Source organism: Bombus terrestris, chromosome 8 (genome assembly GCF_910591885.1).
Source record: "Bombus terrestris chromosome 8, iyBomTerr1.2, whole genome shotgun sequence".
NCBI lineage: Eukaryota > Metazoa > Arthropoda > Insecta > Hymenoptera > Apidae > Bombus > Bombus terrestris.
The window spans coordinates 8,644,229-8,659,124 of record NC_063276.1 but is presented as its reverse complement, the minus strand read 5'-3'; the positions used below and the strand labels follow the sequence as shown (position 1 = coordinate 8,659,124).

The 14,896-nt window shown below is 34.0% G+C and overlaps 1 protein-coding gene across 2 annotated transcripts in view; it reads left to right on the top strand.

The window, feature by feature from the left end:
- The window catches only part of LOC100645051 (protein slit), a 627,790-nt gene that overhangs the window by 596,692 nt on the left and 16,202 nt on the right, over positions 1-14,896 (top strand). Inside the window, exons 6-20 of one of the 2 annotated variants that reach the window (XM_003397332.4) lie at positions 79-150; positions 234-447; positions 1,349-1,512; positions 2,115-2,186; positions 2,306-2,377; positions 2,462-2,533; positions 3,120-3,263; positions 4,236-4,399; positions 9,781-9,931; positions 10,464-10,610; positions 12,024-12,095; positions 12,176-12,247; positions 13,442-13,605; positions 14,213-14,414; positions 14,506-14,577. In XM_003397332.4, the coding sequence (XP_003397380.1) occupies positions 79-150; positions 234-447; positions 1,349-1,512; positions 2,115-2,186; positions 2,306-2,377; positions 2,462-2,533; positions 3,120-3,263; positions 4,236-4,399; positions 9,781-9,931; positions 10,464-10,610; positions 12,024-12,095; positions 12,176-12,247; positions 13,442-13,605; positions 14,213-14,414; positions 14,506-14,577 (1,854 nt within the window). The remainder of the gene's footprint in view (positions 1-78; positions 151-233; positions 448-1,348; positions 1,513-2,114; positions 2,187-2,305; positions 2,378-2,461; positions 2,534-3,119; positions 3,264-4,235; positions 4,400-9,780; positions 9,932-10,463; positions 10,611-12,023; positions 12,096-12,175; positions 12,248-13,441; positions 13,606-14,212; positions 14,415-14,505; positions 14,578-14,896) is intronic. The other variant, XM_048408222.1, reaches the window with a different exon arrangement.

Genomic DNA, 14,896 nt, shown 5'->3' with positions numbered 1-14,896 from the left:
TAAAAATAAGCGTAAGAGCATTGAAATACAAAGAATTTGTCATTAATTTATATCAAGATAAACAAATTTTGTTATCAGGTATCTCGACAACAATGTGTTAACCTGCATTGACGAGGCATCGATACGAGAGCTAAAGGATTTGGAAGTATTGTAAGCAGATAAATACAATGCAATTATAATTTGTCGATCGACGATTAAATAAATAATTTTGATATATTGTTTTCCTGTTGCAGAATGTTGAACAACAATAAGTTAACGACATTAGGCAAAGAAATGCTGAGTGGCTTTTCGCATTTACGAACATTAAAGCTGGTGGATAACCCATTATCTTGCGATTGTCACTTAGCTTGGCTCTCTCGACATTTAAAAACTTATCCGAGACTTGGACAACATACGCGATGCAGCTCTCCAATTCATTTGAAGGATCGAAATATCGCTGATTTACAGGTTTGATTGATGCGAATTATTCTTACGCATTTTCAATTCCGTAGAAAACGTAACCAATGAATTGGAATAAAGCAACATTTAGAACTGAAGTAATCAATACTTCGTTTTAAACGTTGTATAATTCTTTCACATACGTCTGTCCATGATGGTATTTCTACTTAGTCTAGTTTTCCATTAATCAATACTTCCAGTCAGTAAGGATTGGTACTCTTCTTCTTCTATTCGTACGAGATCAATTTCTAAGAGAAATTTATTTTATCTTTATAACACTGTCAGTATTCAAAATATCGACATTTACTACTGATGTTCCTAAATAGAAATTTATCTTTAGAGATTTAATACTAAAACTACCAATATGTAATGTGTTTGTGCTTTTAGATTTACTGTACATGGAATATTCCAATTAAAATATGACAAGCGATCACTCTGAATTTACTTAGTCTACCTATGTTCATTCATGTAGAAGAGATTATCAACCCTTTGGGATATTTTAATCAATTTTTAAATATCCACAACTGATAGACAGTCTCCAAACTAAATCTTTTATTCTTCATCTCCATCATAATGTAGCTCGTAGAAGCAGTTTTTAAATTTTCTACCATCTGTTGTTGAACGATTTATATTCATATTCCTATTACAGTCAGTATTATAATAATTAAGAATGAAAGCTAATATCATAATAATTTGCTAAAATAACTTACAAATTTTTAACAATTACTAACACAAAATGTCTCTCTTGAAAAGTTTTCTCTACACAGTTGCAAAAGTTTGGTAATTTTAGTATTAAATTATATTTATCACGTTCCATCTTAACCAAAATATTTTCTGGTATAATCTGGCGAATTTTTAAAGCAGTGTCTTTATCGTACTGAAATCTTTCATGTGTCTGTCCGCGAAACAGGAGCACGAATTCAAGTGTTCCGGGCTGGTTGAGCGTACAGGATCAGAGTGCAGCGCGGAACCGCAGTGCCCGCATCCTTGCAGATGTGCTGATGGTATCGTCGACTGCAGAGAGAATTCTTTAACGAAAGTACCCACCCATCTGCCGGAGGATACCACAGAACTGTTCGTACACACTATTTTGTCACAAACTCCGTATAGAATTGCCAATTGTCTCCTATATTCATAAAATTCTTTGATATAACGACAAAGAAGTAAACATCGAATTTTACGAATAATGACAATCGAATTTCAAATTTAACGATAGTAACTAAATAAATTCGTATTTAACCAACGTAACGTAAATATCTTAGGATAAATAAAATAACAAGTAAATGTAGTAAAATTTGGTTAAAATTTTTCTCAATTTTATCTAAAAATTAAGAACGAATAATTCCACGAATAAACTGCCTGTTGCTGGTACAACAATAAAATGAATGAAATCAAATCTGAATTTACAAGAATAAACAAAGCTAAAAATAAAAATAATAAGAATAAATAAATAACAAGTGCAAAAACAAATCAGTTGCATTACAATTGGAAAACTCATGCACATTCGTTCTCAACACGTTAGAAATTGTCAAGGTCGTTAATAAAAACCAATTAATTTGACATCCACGAAAATTTCTCCGTATTCCATTCCCGAGGCAATTTCTACGCGGAAAAATCAAGCGGTCGTTAGCCTGAGAGTTTGTTAACTTATTCTCTATGTTGTCAATCATTCGCAGACGTTTGGAGCAGAACCGTATCACGGAAATCCCGCCGAAGGCTTTCTCCCCGTACAGAAAACTGCGCAGAATGTGAGTGACGTTCGCGATTAATCCAATTTATGTTTTTCTTCATGTTGTGTTCCGAACGCGATTTCATTTCGCCTGACGATGTTTTAATCTTTGCCATTTTTTTCATTGCTCGTCAACAGCGACCTCAGCAACAATCAAATTAAAAAGGTGGCGGCCGACGCGTTCCACGGCTTGAAATCGTTGGAGTCACTGTATGTATAATGTATAATAGGAAAATTTACAGCCAACTCGAAATTAGAATATTTTTCTGACTGAAGTTTTTCGCTTGATTACAGTGTGCTGTATGGAAATAAGATCACCGAATTACCTGGTGGGTTGTTCCAAGGCTTGACCAATTTGCAGTTACTGTAAGTCGACATAGAAATCGTTTACATTTTATTTCGTATACACGTTTAATATATCATCGATAAACTTGATTAATTCGAAGAAGTAAAATTGAATGAGGAAATTATTTTGAAATTTCATTAGCACTGTGATTATTTTGGTAATTATATTATATTATATTGGTAAAACTTCAAACAGATCTGAAAATTTATATAGAACATACAAACTACTTACTGAAAATATGTATATACTGCATACAGAAGTAGTAGTACCAGAAGTAGCATCAGTAATCGTCTGAAGCGATATAATTAATGCTATATGTAATTTCATTAAATGTTCAGGATTATTAAATAATAGAATCAATTTTCTTTTCAACGTATTGATAAAAGTTGTTCAACCCCTAAATGCTACCATAGACAAAATATCTTTATTACTTATTTATTTAAAAATAGGTTTCATACAGTGAACTTTCATCCACTTGATAGCTTTTAACAGTTAATTTGAATTGATTGTAAAATAAATTCCTACACACATATTGCTTAATTATTGCACGAGAAAATGGATGCATCGCAACGATAGTAAATTGACGAAACAATATAAACTTTTCAGGCTGCTGAACGCGAACGAGATATCCTGCATACGAACCGATCTGTTCCGAGATCTGACCAGCTTGACTCTGTTGTCGCTCTACGATAACAACATCAGATCCCTGGCCAATGGAACTTTCGCCAATCTACGAAGCATTGAAACGCTGTTTGTATCCCGCCATTGAACCGTTAATTTATACAAATTACCGCGGCTTTAACGCTTCGAGCCCTTTCCAACGCGTTGTGCAGGATCGAATTGCAAACTCGTGTCACCGTACACGTTCGTTTCGCTGTGTACCACGGGCTCAACAGAATATTCTGGCCTCGGTTGTTCGCTGATTGACACTCTTTCAGCGTTTTCGCTGTTTCATGAAAATATGGGCAAATTGTTAGATTCTGTTTGAATTAATTGTACTATCACGATATTATTCGTTTGAAACTATTAGAGAATAGCAACGATGGATATCAGCGAGTAATCGTAATATTCGAAAAATGGCAGATATCATGATAGAAATTTGAATAGTTTTGAAAATTATTGGCATGTAGGGAAAAAGCTTTAATTTTGCAGATTTTTTATTAATTTATAATCTTAATTTCGCCAGCTATCGAATGATACTTGAGTTATAGAAAAAAGTAAGTTGAAATGGGATAATATGATGATTGATGCAAGAATAATTTCTGAATATTTATAATAAGATCTTCTTTTGCATAAAATACATAAATAGATTTCTTATTCCTTCGTACGTATTCCAGATTCTACTGTCGTGTGTTTAAATGTAACGAAATTGGTAAATTTTATGAATCGATAACACTGGATTCTGTGCTAGATCTTTTACCATTTAAATTCTTTCTTTAAAATAAGGAAAAATATTTCTTTCCATATAGTTATGTCTTTGATCTCAGAAAAATGTGAAAAAGTTTTAAAATTGTTTAAGTAAAATATCTCTTTAAATGATTCCATAAGTTAAATTAATAAAATTAATCTCATCAGTCTTATAGAATAATAATAAAATCATAAAACGACAAAGTGAAGTAATGATCCTAAATGAAATCCCAAAACTGTTAGAAAGGATTGAATAAAAAGGAATTGATCAAGGCAGAAAATGATTTCTAAGAAATTCCTTTCGCTTTTCCGCAGGCATTTGGCAAGAAACCCGTTCATCTGCGACTGCAATCTACGATGGCTGAACGCGTATCTTCACGCGCACCCCATCGAGACGTCGGGAGCCAAGTGCGAGTCGCCGAAGAGGGCGCAGAAGCGGAAGATCGATTCGATGCGGGACGACAAGTTCAAATGTAAGGGTAAGCACGACCCGATTTCTCTGATATTTCTCTTCTAAACGCATCACCGGAACTCACGGATACCAATTGGTAATACACGAGGATATTTTCCATCTTTTGGCTGACAGAAATCGTTGCTCATAGTATTTGGTGTAACTTAAGAAATGATTCAGTGATTTAAAGTTTCATGAAGTTTTTCTTATTCTTCCTTAAATGATTCAGCTGAATATTCTGATACATTAGTTGTCGTTAATTGACACTTTATCGAAGAAAGGCTTCTACTATGAACGATTGGTTATCATCGGAATCATTTTCAGTAAAATTGTTTAAATCAATCGCGATATTAGTACAAAGACTAAAGAATTACATTTTCCATCTTTCATAAAAGTGCAATTATAAAATTCACTATATTCTCAATCAATTCAATCGACACTATTAGTAATCAAATAATCAATCAATTCTATGTCAACACTATCAGTGACCAATAATCAATCAATTTCAAATTAACACAATTTTGATTAACACACATTTGATATTGGAATTAAATATGTATTCTGTTACCGCCTTCAACATTTTAAAAGTATTAATAGAATTAGTTGCAGTTAATTCAGTTAAAACCACGATGATTCGTAGGAAACGCATAATTTTCGTTTAGTTATGTGATTTTATCATTTATGTTGAAAACGCTTGTCTCTTTGAATGTACCAAATTATTCCTTTTTTTAAACCATTTCATATTAATATAATTTTCTTTATTGCATCCCTCGTAGATAACGCAAGTTAATTAACGTAACCTATTAAATGTTAAAATTAGAAGACCATTGTATAACGATCTTGTTAACGATCAAAATTCTACAAGCGTAAAAATAATTAATTATATCGATTAGCTTCTGTGAGTATTACTCGCGAGATTGCAACTGAAATAGAGTGACAAAGCAGAATAAATTGCACTGTCACCTTTTAATCAATTTGTTAACTCATGCAACCATCGTAAATTCTTGCAAACCTTTGTCGAGCATATTTCTGATAGCGCGTTTCATCTTGAACCACTCAAAACATAATCCATATGCAGTAATAAATTAACGAAACTTCTTATCAATGTTTCGATCTTCTTTTATAGCAATCAAATATCCTGCGACTTCCTCCACTAAATTTGCATAAAAAAGAACTTTTTAGTGACCTCAGAAAACACATTTTCAGCCGTTAAGTTAGAAACTCAAAATGTTTCCAAAAACAATATTAAAATAATGTTTCTAATCTTCTAAAAAAAAGTATTACACAGAGAAAAATAAATAAATAAATAAGCAAAATAAAAGCAATCAGTCGAGGAATTAATGTGATTAAAATATATAATATGCAATTTTAACTCTTCTGATCGTAAATTTCATTTTTATGCTTATTCTTGCCAATCTAAGCTAAAGGCATCATAAGCCAACAAAATAGGTCCAAAACTGATTCATTACGTGAATTAAATGCGTGAAACAAATTCTCTAGTCTTTTCGGTGGCTAATCTTAAATCTAACAAACGTTTCCAAGCTTTCACAAATTTCAATCGACAGAGAATCGAATAATATTCGCGAATTATAAAACGACAGACAGAAAATAAGTGGCAAAGAAGAGATACTCGAGAAGGCGTACCATTGTACTATACGCGTAGAACATCTTGAGGCGTGCGTGTTCAAGAATAACAACAGCGACATCATGCTTTTCCTTTTCATGCTTGTATATTTCACCTAATTGCACTTAGCCGAGCGGAATATAATCGCATTTCTCCCCACCCGTGTCTCTTTCGTGAGTGGAGTAAATGACACCGGAAAATAAACACTTCGCTGGCACGTATGTGGGTGGCTATACTCGCACATTATCGTTATGCCGCGTTCCCAGTAAACAAGAACTTACAGGACAGTGGCGTGAAACTTACAAACTTTTGTAACTTTTGAAAAATTTACGTAAAATACTTGAGCCGGTTTGCAAGCTATTTCCAGAAAATTTAGAAGACATGTCATTCTCTTGCTCTTTTAGTATTTTAGGAATTTAAAAGAAATTGGAGTTTTTCTGTGTGAGGAATTTATAGATTTTAAGGACATTTATTTGAGATATTATTTGAATAAATGGAATGTTAATAATCGACGAATGTATTCGACAAAAAAAAGATCCTTGTTGAGGTTGACTGATAGAGGAATGAATGGATGAATTTTTAATAGAAAAATATATTGAAATAAGTACAGATATAAGTACAGATATAATATATGCTAATCCAGATCCTCATTCTTTTAATGTTACATAGAAGAAGGGTGATAGGGAACACGTTCGTATATTTATAACAAAAGACATTACCAAAAAGTTAACCTTGGTGTGTAGCTCTAGCTAAAGGCTATAAGAAATAGCAATAGAAATTTACTTATAGCTCTTTTGTTTCTAGACCTTGTAACCCAAAAGAAAATATATATTCAGGAGCACAATAATATGGACCTCTCCTTATTTTCAATTTTTTTCACTAAATTCTATTCTCGTAACAGTGATCTCCAAGTCACGAATATACAGAAGAAGAAGGTGTAGAGTTTTTCCTGAAGTAATTACTTCAACAATTCCTAATTTGAGTCGTTAGAAATTAAGAGGCGTTTAATATTGATGTAACAGTAGCTTCTGACAATTAAGAGATAAATCGTGTATCACTAGAATTGCACTCTTCTTCGATTATGCAATCAATTCCATTATTATTCTATTATTTAACACTTTGATTGCCACGCCGAAATCACATGTTTCGCTCAGGACGCCGCGGGATTATTTTTATTATTCAAAGCATATGATGGCAAAATAATAATAAATTAATGATGTAAGACAACATTCTTCCCCAATGGACCGTTTATCTTATTGGTGGTCACGAATGACCACCGTGACGCCTTGGTAACAGTTGATAGCAACATATTATAACAAGGCTTCGTTTATTTCAACAAACCATTCGCATTCGTTATTTCGTCGTAAGCAAAACGTCCAGCATATATTGTTGAAACGTGTAGAAGATATTAGTAAACAGTATTTACTCATTCTATATATAATAGTAAGGTATGTTCACACTTCTAACTTCAATTATATGACTATAAAATAACCTTTACGATTATTTTCTAAGGTGTGTTTATAATAATATTCGTAGATTACCCCTCAAAGATATTGATGCAAACACAGTGCACCGGTAGATGCACGATTTCTCTTTTTTTTTTTTTTATTGATGTTCTAATAAAAATGTTTAATTGTTCAATGGGGCATTTTTTATTTCTAACTGTCAATTTTCATTCAATTTTTACAATTGTAAGAAGTTCAAACGCCACCGTGCCGTCACAGGAGAAACCGTGGCTGGTCCTATATGACCAACGTGGCAGTCAAAGTATTAAAAATTCTATTATCTCGGCATTTACTCCAGTGTATGAAAATCTTCAGGGCTTCGACGTATGTTATAAAATTTCTTGGACTTATAATCAGACCCAGCCATTTAAAAATTAAATTCCAACGATCACAAATACATCGATTAATCCAAGTCAAAGATCGACGACCGGCTGATCTGTTCGCACCAGGTTACCATGTTAACTTGGTCGACGATAAATTTTGATAATGAACAGTAGTAGCGGCGATATCATTAAATTAAGCATCGACGCGACGCCGCGCTTGCTCTCTCGCACGTTAATTGAGTGTTGAATGTCATGGTGCTCCGAGGTGAATATGTTTATGTATGAGTACGTGCACACGCGCGCTGGTGATTTATCATCGCATTATACGCCGCATTACAAATTGTCCGCTGCGATACACGCGCGTAATTATATCGGTAATTTGCGTCCCGCGTTTAATAACGTGCAGCTACACGCGGTGTCGCGTGGTCACTTTCTCCGCGGGTTTCCTTTCTTCCTCCATCTCACTGCTGTCATAATCGAATACGATGGAATCGGGTCTTAACGCTTTCACGATCGATGATCTGATATGAAACTTGCACAATGTATGTATATAATTATGTACTCATATTAAATATTCGAATGCAGGGCTGACACCCCCCATGAGAGAGAATTGTTTAAATATCGTGTTGCTTATTCTACTTATGTTTGAAAATATGTAAACAATATTTTCCTAATAATAACATTTAATTGTGCAATAGATTTAAAAGAAAGAAGAAGAGAAGTTGCTCTGTTTTATATCTTCCAATAATATCTGCTACGATTTATAATAATAATGGTGCAATTTCACGATAACTTTTGCCCCATTTCGCTATGATATATTACAAGTTGTCTTTTATCGAAACTAGTTTTCTCTCCTTTTCGTGACACATCTTTGGAGCAGTATAAAAATATCGGTGGTAATTTCTTGTGGCATTAATTATAGAAAATAAATCTATCTCGCAGTTCGAATTGTTTCTAAGAATTGCTAAATCGCAGAACAAGTATCCGAATATTACTGTGACAAGAAAATAAGGCAAACTTTTGCTAAGAATCTATTGTATAATTAAACACGCACGAGTACTGTCATAATTCGATATGGAGAATATATTTTCATACGTGAGTGTAACTCATAAATATCTTCTTTACGTGTTTTCTTTTATTTCTCAGCTATCGAAAGTCGTAATTTATCGACGTGATGTTCATGAATTAGACGATCTCCTAATACGATATTACATTTTTATATAAATTGAAGTTGAGAGCCTCCATAATGGTACCGCAATTTCTACTTTATAAAAGCCGAGGGGCCATTAACGTGCCAGTACTGTGTCATTTCGTGAGTAAAAGCTGACAGCATGTGACATCATATTATATCTCTTTCGTTCATCGATGTTAGCAGTAATAATCCTCGCAGCTCTCCATAAACTGAAGTTACAGGTTTGAACAATAATTACCAATTCTGTAACTTATTATATTATATTATTCAATCGACTTAAATTGATTATCACCGATGTAAAAACTTCGTTTCATGAACGATTAATTCATACTAGGATTCTCTGCAATGATAATTACCGAATTTTTTAATATATCATTACATTTACCAATCAATTTCGATTGAGAACTATTGCATTGTTTAATCTACTAAAATTAAAAAACACAGGTGTAAAAGTTTATCCTGCCGTAAATGGTACGGCCATAACATAATATAAATATTGATTTCATAAATTCAATTCTCTCGCAAAAGAAAAGTTATCGTATTACTCAGTGAGTTTCAGCTAAGCAAGAACCACTATCATAAAAGTCGCATAACATCGTTTCAAGATCTAAAACTATCAATTTTTAATACATCGTTACGTTTTCAAGCTTTCAAACGCCTTAATCACTGACTCATTTAAGAGCGACGTTCTGTGGTCCTGAGGAGGAAAAGCAGATTAGACGAGATTGCTTGAAGTAGATTTTGTATCCGACTGTTTGTATTTAGGCGACGAGGAGCTCTTGACGAAGAGAGCTGGTGAGTGTATCCTTCCTGGAGAATGTCCAGAACCGTGCATTTGCAACGGAGCGACCATCGATTGCTCGAACAAGAAACTAACATCGATACCAAAAGAACTACCGATCTACACGTCCACCCTGTGAGTACAGTCTAATGATTTCAGATTATTCGATCAAAACGACTTTATCGATTTAAGTTGTAATCACAGTCGGCTGAAATCTTTTCTTTTTTTTCGCTTTCAATAGAATAAAATGAAAATTAAATATTTTAATATTAACTAGCTCGCTTTGATCCAAACTATCACCATCTATGACCGAATGAAACCAATTCATTCATAACAATGATTCGTAATATCGGTATAAAGAGAAAAGATCGATCCAGTCAGTCGATCGTGACGAATGTTGATCCAGGCCCCTCGTTCTCCTTCACGCGAGAAAATTAATTCAAACGGCCGACAAGATAATTATCTAATTAAAAGCTGGTCCGTTGTACAGACGGTGCGGCGGGGTAGAGAGCAGAACAATGAATCGTCAAGCTATTATTCGAAATAAATTATTCGAACTCGTTTAATGGATCGACGCCCTGTAGCGCGATTAATTGCTCACCGTATCAGACGCTGGCGATAAACTCTAACTTTCTCGTTCCTCGGCTTTCTTTGTCCTTGCGCCCAGACTGTTGGCCAACAATGAGCTGGATAAGATCAAAGCGGATGGCGTGTTCGAGAAGCTGCCGGAGCTACAGCATCTGGACCTCAGGAAGAATAAAATCTCGCGCATCGAGGCCTCTGCATTTTCGGGTGCTCATAAACTCACCGACTTGTAAGTTTCTGCATTCCTTTTTTCCTTTTTTTTTTTTGGAGAGAGGGGGGAAGGGAGAATACTTGATGATTTTTAATGGTTCAACGGTTGTTAATATAATTGAAGAGTGAAGTTTCTCAGCGATGAAATTTTTCTCATTTTTAAGGAAAAGGTATTCGGTGATTTTTAATAATTTGAGAAGATATTGTTCGATGAGTTTTAATATAATTAAGGGATGAAGCTCCAGAGGATGGAAATTTATTTCCATCTTCAAAAAAAATATTCCGTTGTCTTAAGCAGTTCAAAGGAAGATCATTCGTTAATTTTCGATATAATTAAAATACTTTATCGAATTGGAAATTGTTCATTAAATAAATTATCTTGGCTTTAGAGCATCGTAGAATGAAACAGTTTTCTAATTTATATTTCAGTTTTCGTCATTTTGATTGTTAGTCTCATTTTATTAAGATACGTAATAATTAATCATTAGCCGGGACGAATTGAAGATAAAGATAGGTTGTTTACATTTTTTGTTCGGCAGCATAATTCGATTTGTCAGAAAATTGTTGTTTGTTCTTTTTTCTCTGCTGAAACGTTTCTTGGATGAGAAAGTTTCGAATAACGGGGCTGTATTCAGACCGTCGAGATTACTTGCGTTATTTGTGCCTAACTCGATCGGGACTTTGAAACGAGCTTTAACGAAGCAGAATAGGATTTAATTTTCAAAGGCAATTAACGGGACAATGGGTCGATTAATTAGATAGCCGGAGGAGCAGAGGGTGGCTGTAACTCGTGTGTATTTTAGTCCGGATGAATGCAAAGCACGAATCGAAGTGACGCATGTTCTCTAAGGAAAAATCAATCGAATGATAAATATTTTCGTTTGAATATGAATTCGACATACTTTATGAATATATGAATATATTTGTACAAATATTTCTAGATCTTAAAAGGATAGATACTATAAATTATTCATAAGTTCTATGCCCCATTCTTCTTCTTATTTTATGCCATTAAGGACCAAAATAACCTGTAGATATAGAAGAATATGCCAAAAATAATTTTCAAGAGGAAATTTTTGATCAGATTGCAAACCACAGGTATATTTCGTATATAAGTTAGGTATATATATAAAGATAGTTTTTAAATAGAAAATGGTGATAAAAACGCAGAAGCGTACCATATTGATAATTGAACTCTTAATATTTTTTTCCAACTTAATTTACGAAAAATACAGTAGCAGAGATTTTATGCGATACGATAATAATTTCTGTTCGAATTTTACATGGTCTCAATGGTGCAACGATGCGTGCGAGCGTCGATTCCTATCCACGCGTAAAGGAAATCCCTATAGAGCGGAGCGACCCTATTCCTTTTTAATATTTAGCAACCATACGCCTTATTCACGTGTAATAACGAGCCCTCGTTTCGCAGACTCTTATCGGAGAACAGGCTGAGGGAAGTTCACAACAAGATGTTCACCGGCCTGACGAATCTTAAGACGCTGTGAGTAGAAACTTTTATGTCTCTTCATAAAACGGTATCACCCGGCAACTGTATAAACCCGTCGAACATCATTTTCACAGGAACCTGCACGGAAACGCTATAACCTGCGTTATGCACGGCTCGTTCGACGGATTGACGCACATACGCACCATGTAAGTATACTTCGAACCCGGCTTTTTACTAGTTTTCCCACCCTACACCTTTTTAAACGTAAAATCGATTCCCAACAGATGCGAAAAGAGTTATTGAATTTTATTTTTCCTTTCAGAAATACTGCAGTTTCGTTGAATAGATTATTTCTTTGACGAAATTTGTTCAGCGGCTCGCTGAAGTATTCGAACACTCGTAAAAATTTTTTATCCGTATGTCGCGTGAAACGTTTTGAAATTTCACTGCTACGCTACTAGGACGCGCGATTGGCATGCTTATACTGGTAAAACTTAAAATCAATTTAAAAATGTATGTAGAAGTTAAACGATGTTTACTGGAAACTTCAAAAAAATACAAGTATGAAGTATCAATAGAAAGATATGAATAGTCGCTTTAAGCATATAGTATGTAGGTATGTGTTGAAACTAATGCATAAAGCTCCGTAATCTATTTATTAATGTTGCGAGTAATTGGCTGTGTCAATACTTTTGCAATCTCTGCGGAATATATATTAATTATACTAAATATCTTGTAACTTCTATATACGCTTTTAGAATCGTGAAAGATTTTACCAATATAATCGTGTCAATTAAAATGCTACTGATATTTCGAAATATTTCGTATAATACGCGTAATATGTTGATAACTCGCAAACGTGATATATTAACGAAATTTCGCTCTTTCTTCTACTTGCTTTTAATTATTCTGAAGAATATTGGATGAGTTTTCCGTGTTAATTGACGATAATTATCAATCGCGATGTACAGAAGTTAATGAAAATGGATTAGTAGAATGTTATCGAGAACTTCATAACGACAGCTATTATGTATCATCGAGTGGTAACGAAATTAATTTGTTATTAATTATGTAATTATAACAACATGCGTAGATCGTTTTGAAGTAAAACACGAGAATCAATAATAACGATCCAGTAATGTTTCAACTTTTCCCGAAACGAGACGCACTTGCTATATTATAACGTAAATATTTAATCAGATTAGTATTATCATTATACGAATTACGCTTCATCAATATTAATGAGACAACGTTATGGATTTATTAATTATTACGTGTATTTGTACGCGTTTTCAATATGTTTTACTGTTGACTTCGCCGGTTCTCCGGCCGGCGAAATATATTCCGTGCTTCCGTGCGCATAATTAATAACAGTCTAATAAATTGCCTCGTATTTTCAGCAACATGCAAAGCAATCCTTTGTCGTGTAATTGTCATCTCGCGTGGTTCGCCGGATGGCTGAGAAAACGCGACATGTCTGGTGTTGTGGGACACTGTCACGACCCTCCACGATTGAAGAGCGCAATCATCAAAGATATACCCCATCACGAGTTCAAATGCAACAGTAAGATCCCTCCTTTGCATTTTCTTAACTTTTTATATTAATATCGAGAAGTATTTTAACATCTTTCTCGGCCAATACTAACTTCTAATGATAATCTTCCAAATAATATGTACAATCAGTACTATTGCAATAAAATTACGATACTCTGAAAAAATATTTGATTGAAATTAATACAAACAGTGGCTGGAAAAGTGCTTATATCAAAGTACCTAAAAGACCTATAAATAGCATGAAAGATGTTTTAAAAAAGCAACTGTTATTAATTACCTCGTTCCGCTATTAATACGATCTTCCTCAAAATTATTAAGTGAGTCACAAGTTCGTTTACATTTTGTTAAATAAATGTGATAAAATGTGTCTAACCAAGGAGTAACTTATTTCGTGCCTTTTTCATATAACTGCGTATTTTCCATGAAAAAATTCAGGCTTTTTTTACATTTTTCAAATAACATTTATAACATCTTTCGAGATCCATACGCTGGTAAAAGGCGAAGGAATTTTTTACTTAACCCAATATGTATCTCTTCGATACGATATCTACATTTTTGATTGCTGCAATTGATCTCGAAATTAACGATACATCGTCTGTCTATTTTACGAACCGCAGACGACAGCGTGGGTTGCCTAGGTGACGATTACTGTCCACCCCAATGTAATTGCGCCGGGTCAGTGGTGAGATGTTCGAGGTCTCAGCTTACAGAGATTCCACGTGGGATTCCGCCGGAAACCACCGAGCTGTATTTGGACGTGAACGACATCAAGACGATCCAGCCCGAGAGACTGAACCACCTGAGGATTCTCACTAGACTGTAAATAAAATACACATGTGATGTTGTAACGTTGCCGAGATTGAAAAGAGAAGAAGAGACTGAAATCTCGTTTTCTTTCTTTGCTTTTCAGAGACCTAAGCAACAATCAGATTGGGATGCTGTCCAACGATACCTTCAGGAACCTCACCAAACTGTCCCACCTGTAAGTTGACACCTTGATTTTCTCTGTGAAATGCCACTTTTATAGATAAAATATTCTTTCAGCTTTCTAATCACAATTTTATATTTTGATGTAGGGAATATTTTAATTGAATAATTTATCTGTAACATTTTATAACCAAGGAAGTTTTGTTACTTCTTTTATGAAAGAAAATATAGAAGCAAAAATTCTGAGGCGTTTATTTATACTTTTCTTATCCACAACACGTTACTGAAACTTGATATTGAATAGTTAAATTCAACTTCAATATTTTGTTTCGTCAATATTTCTTCTTTAATATTTTAAGATGTAAATTATGATC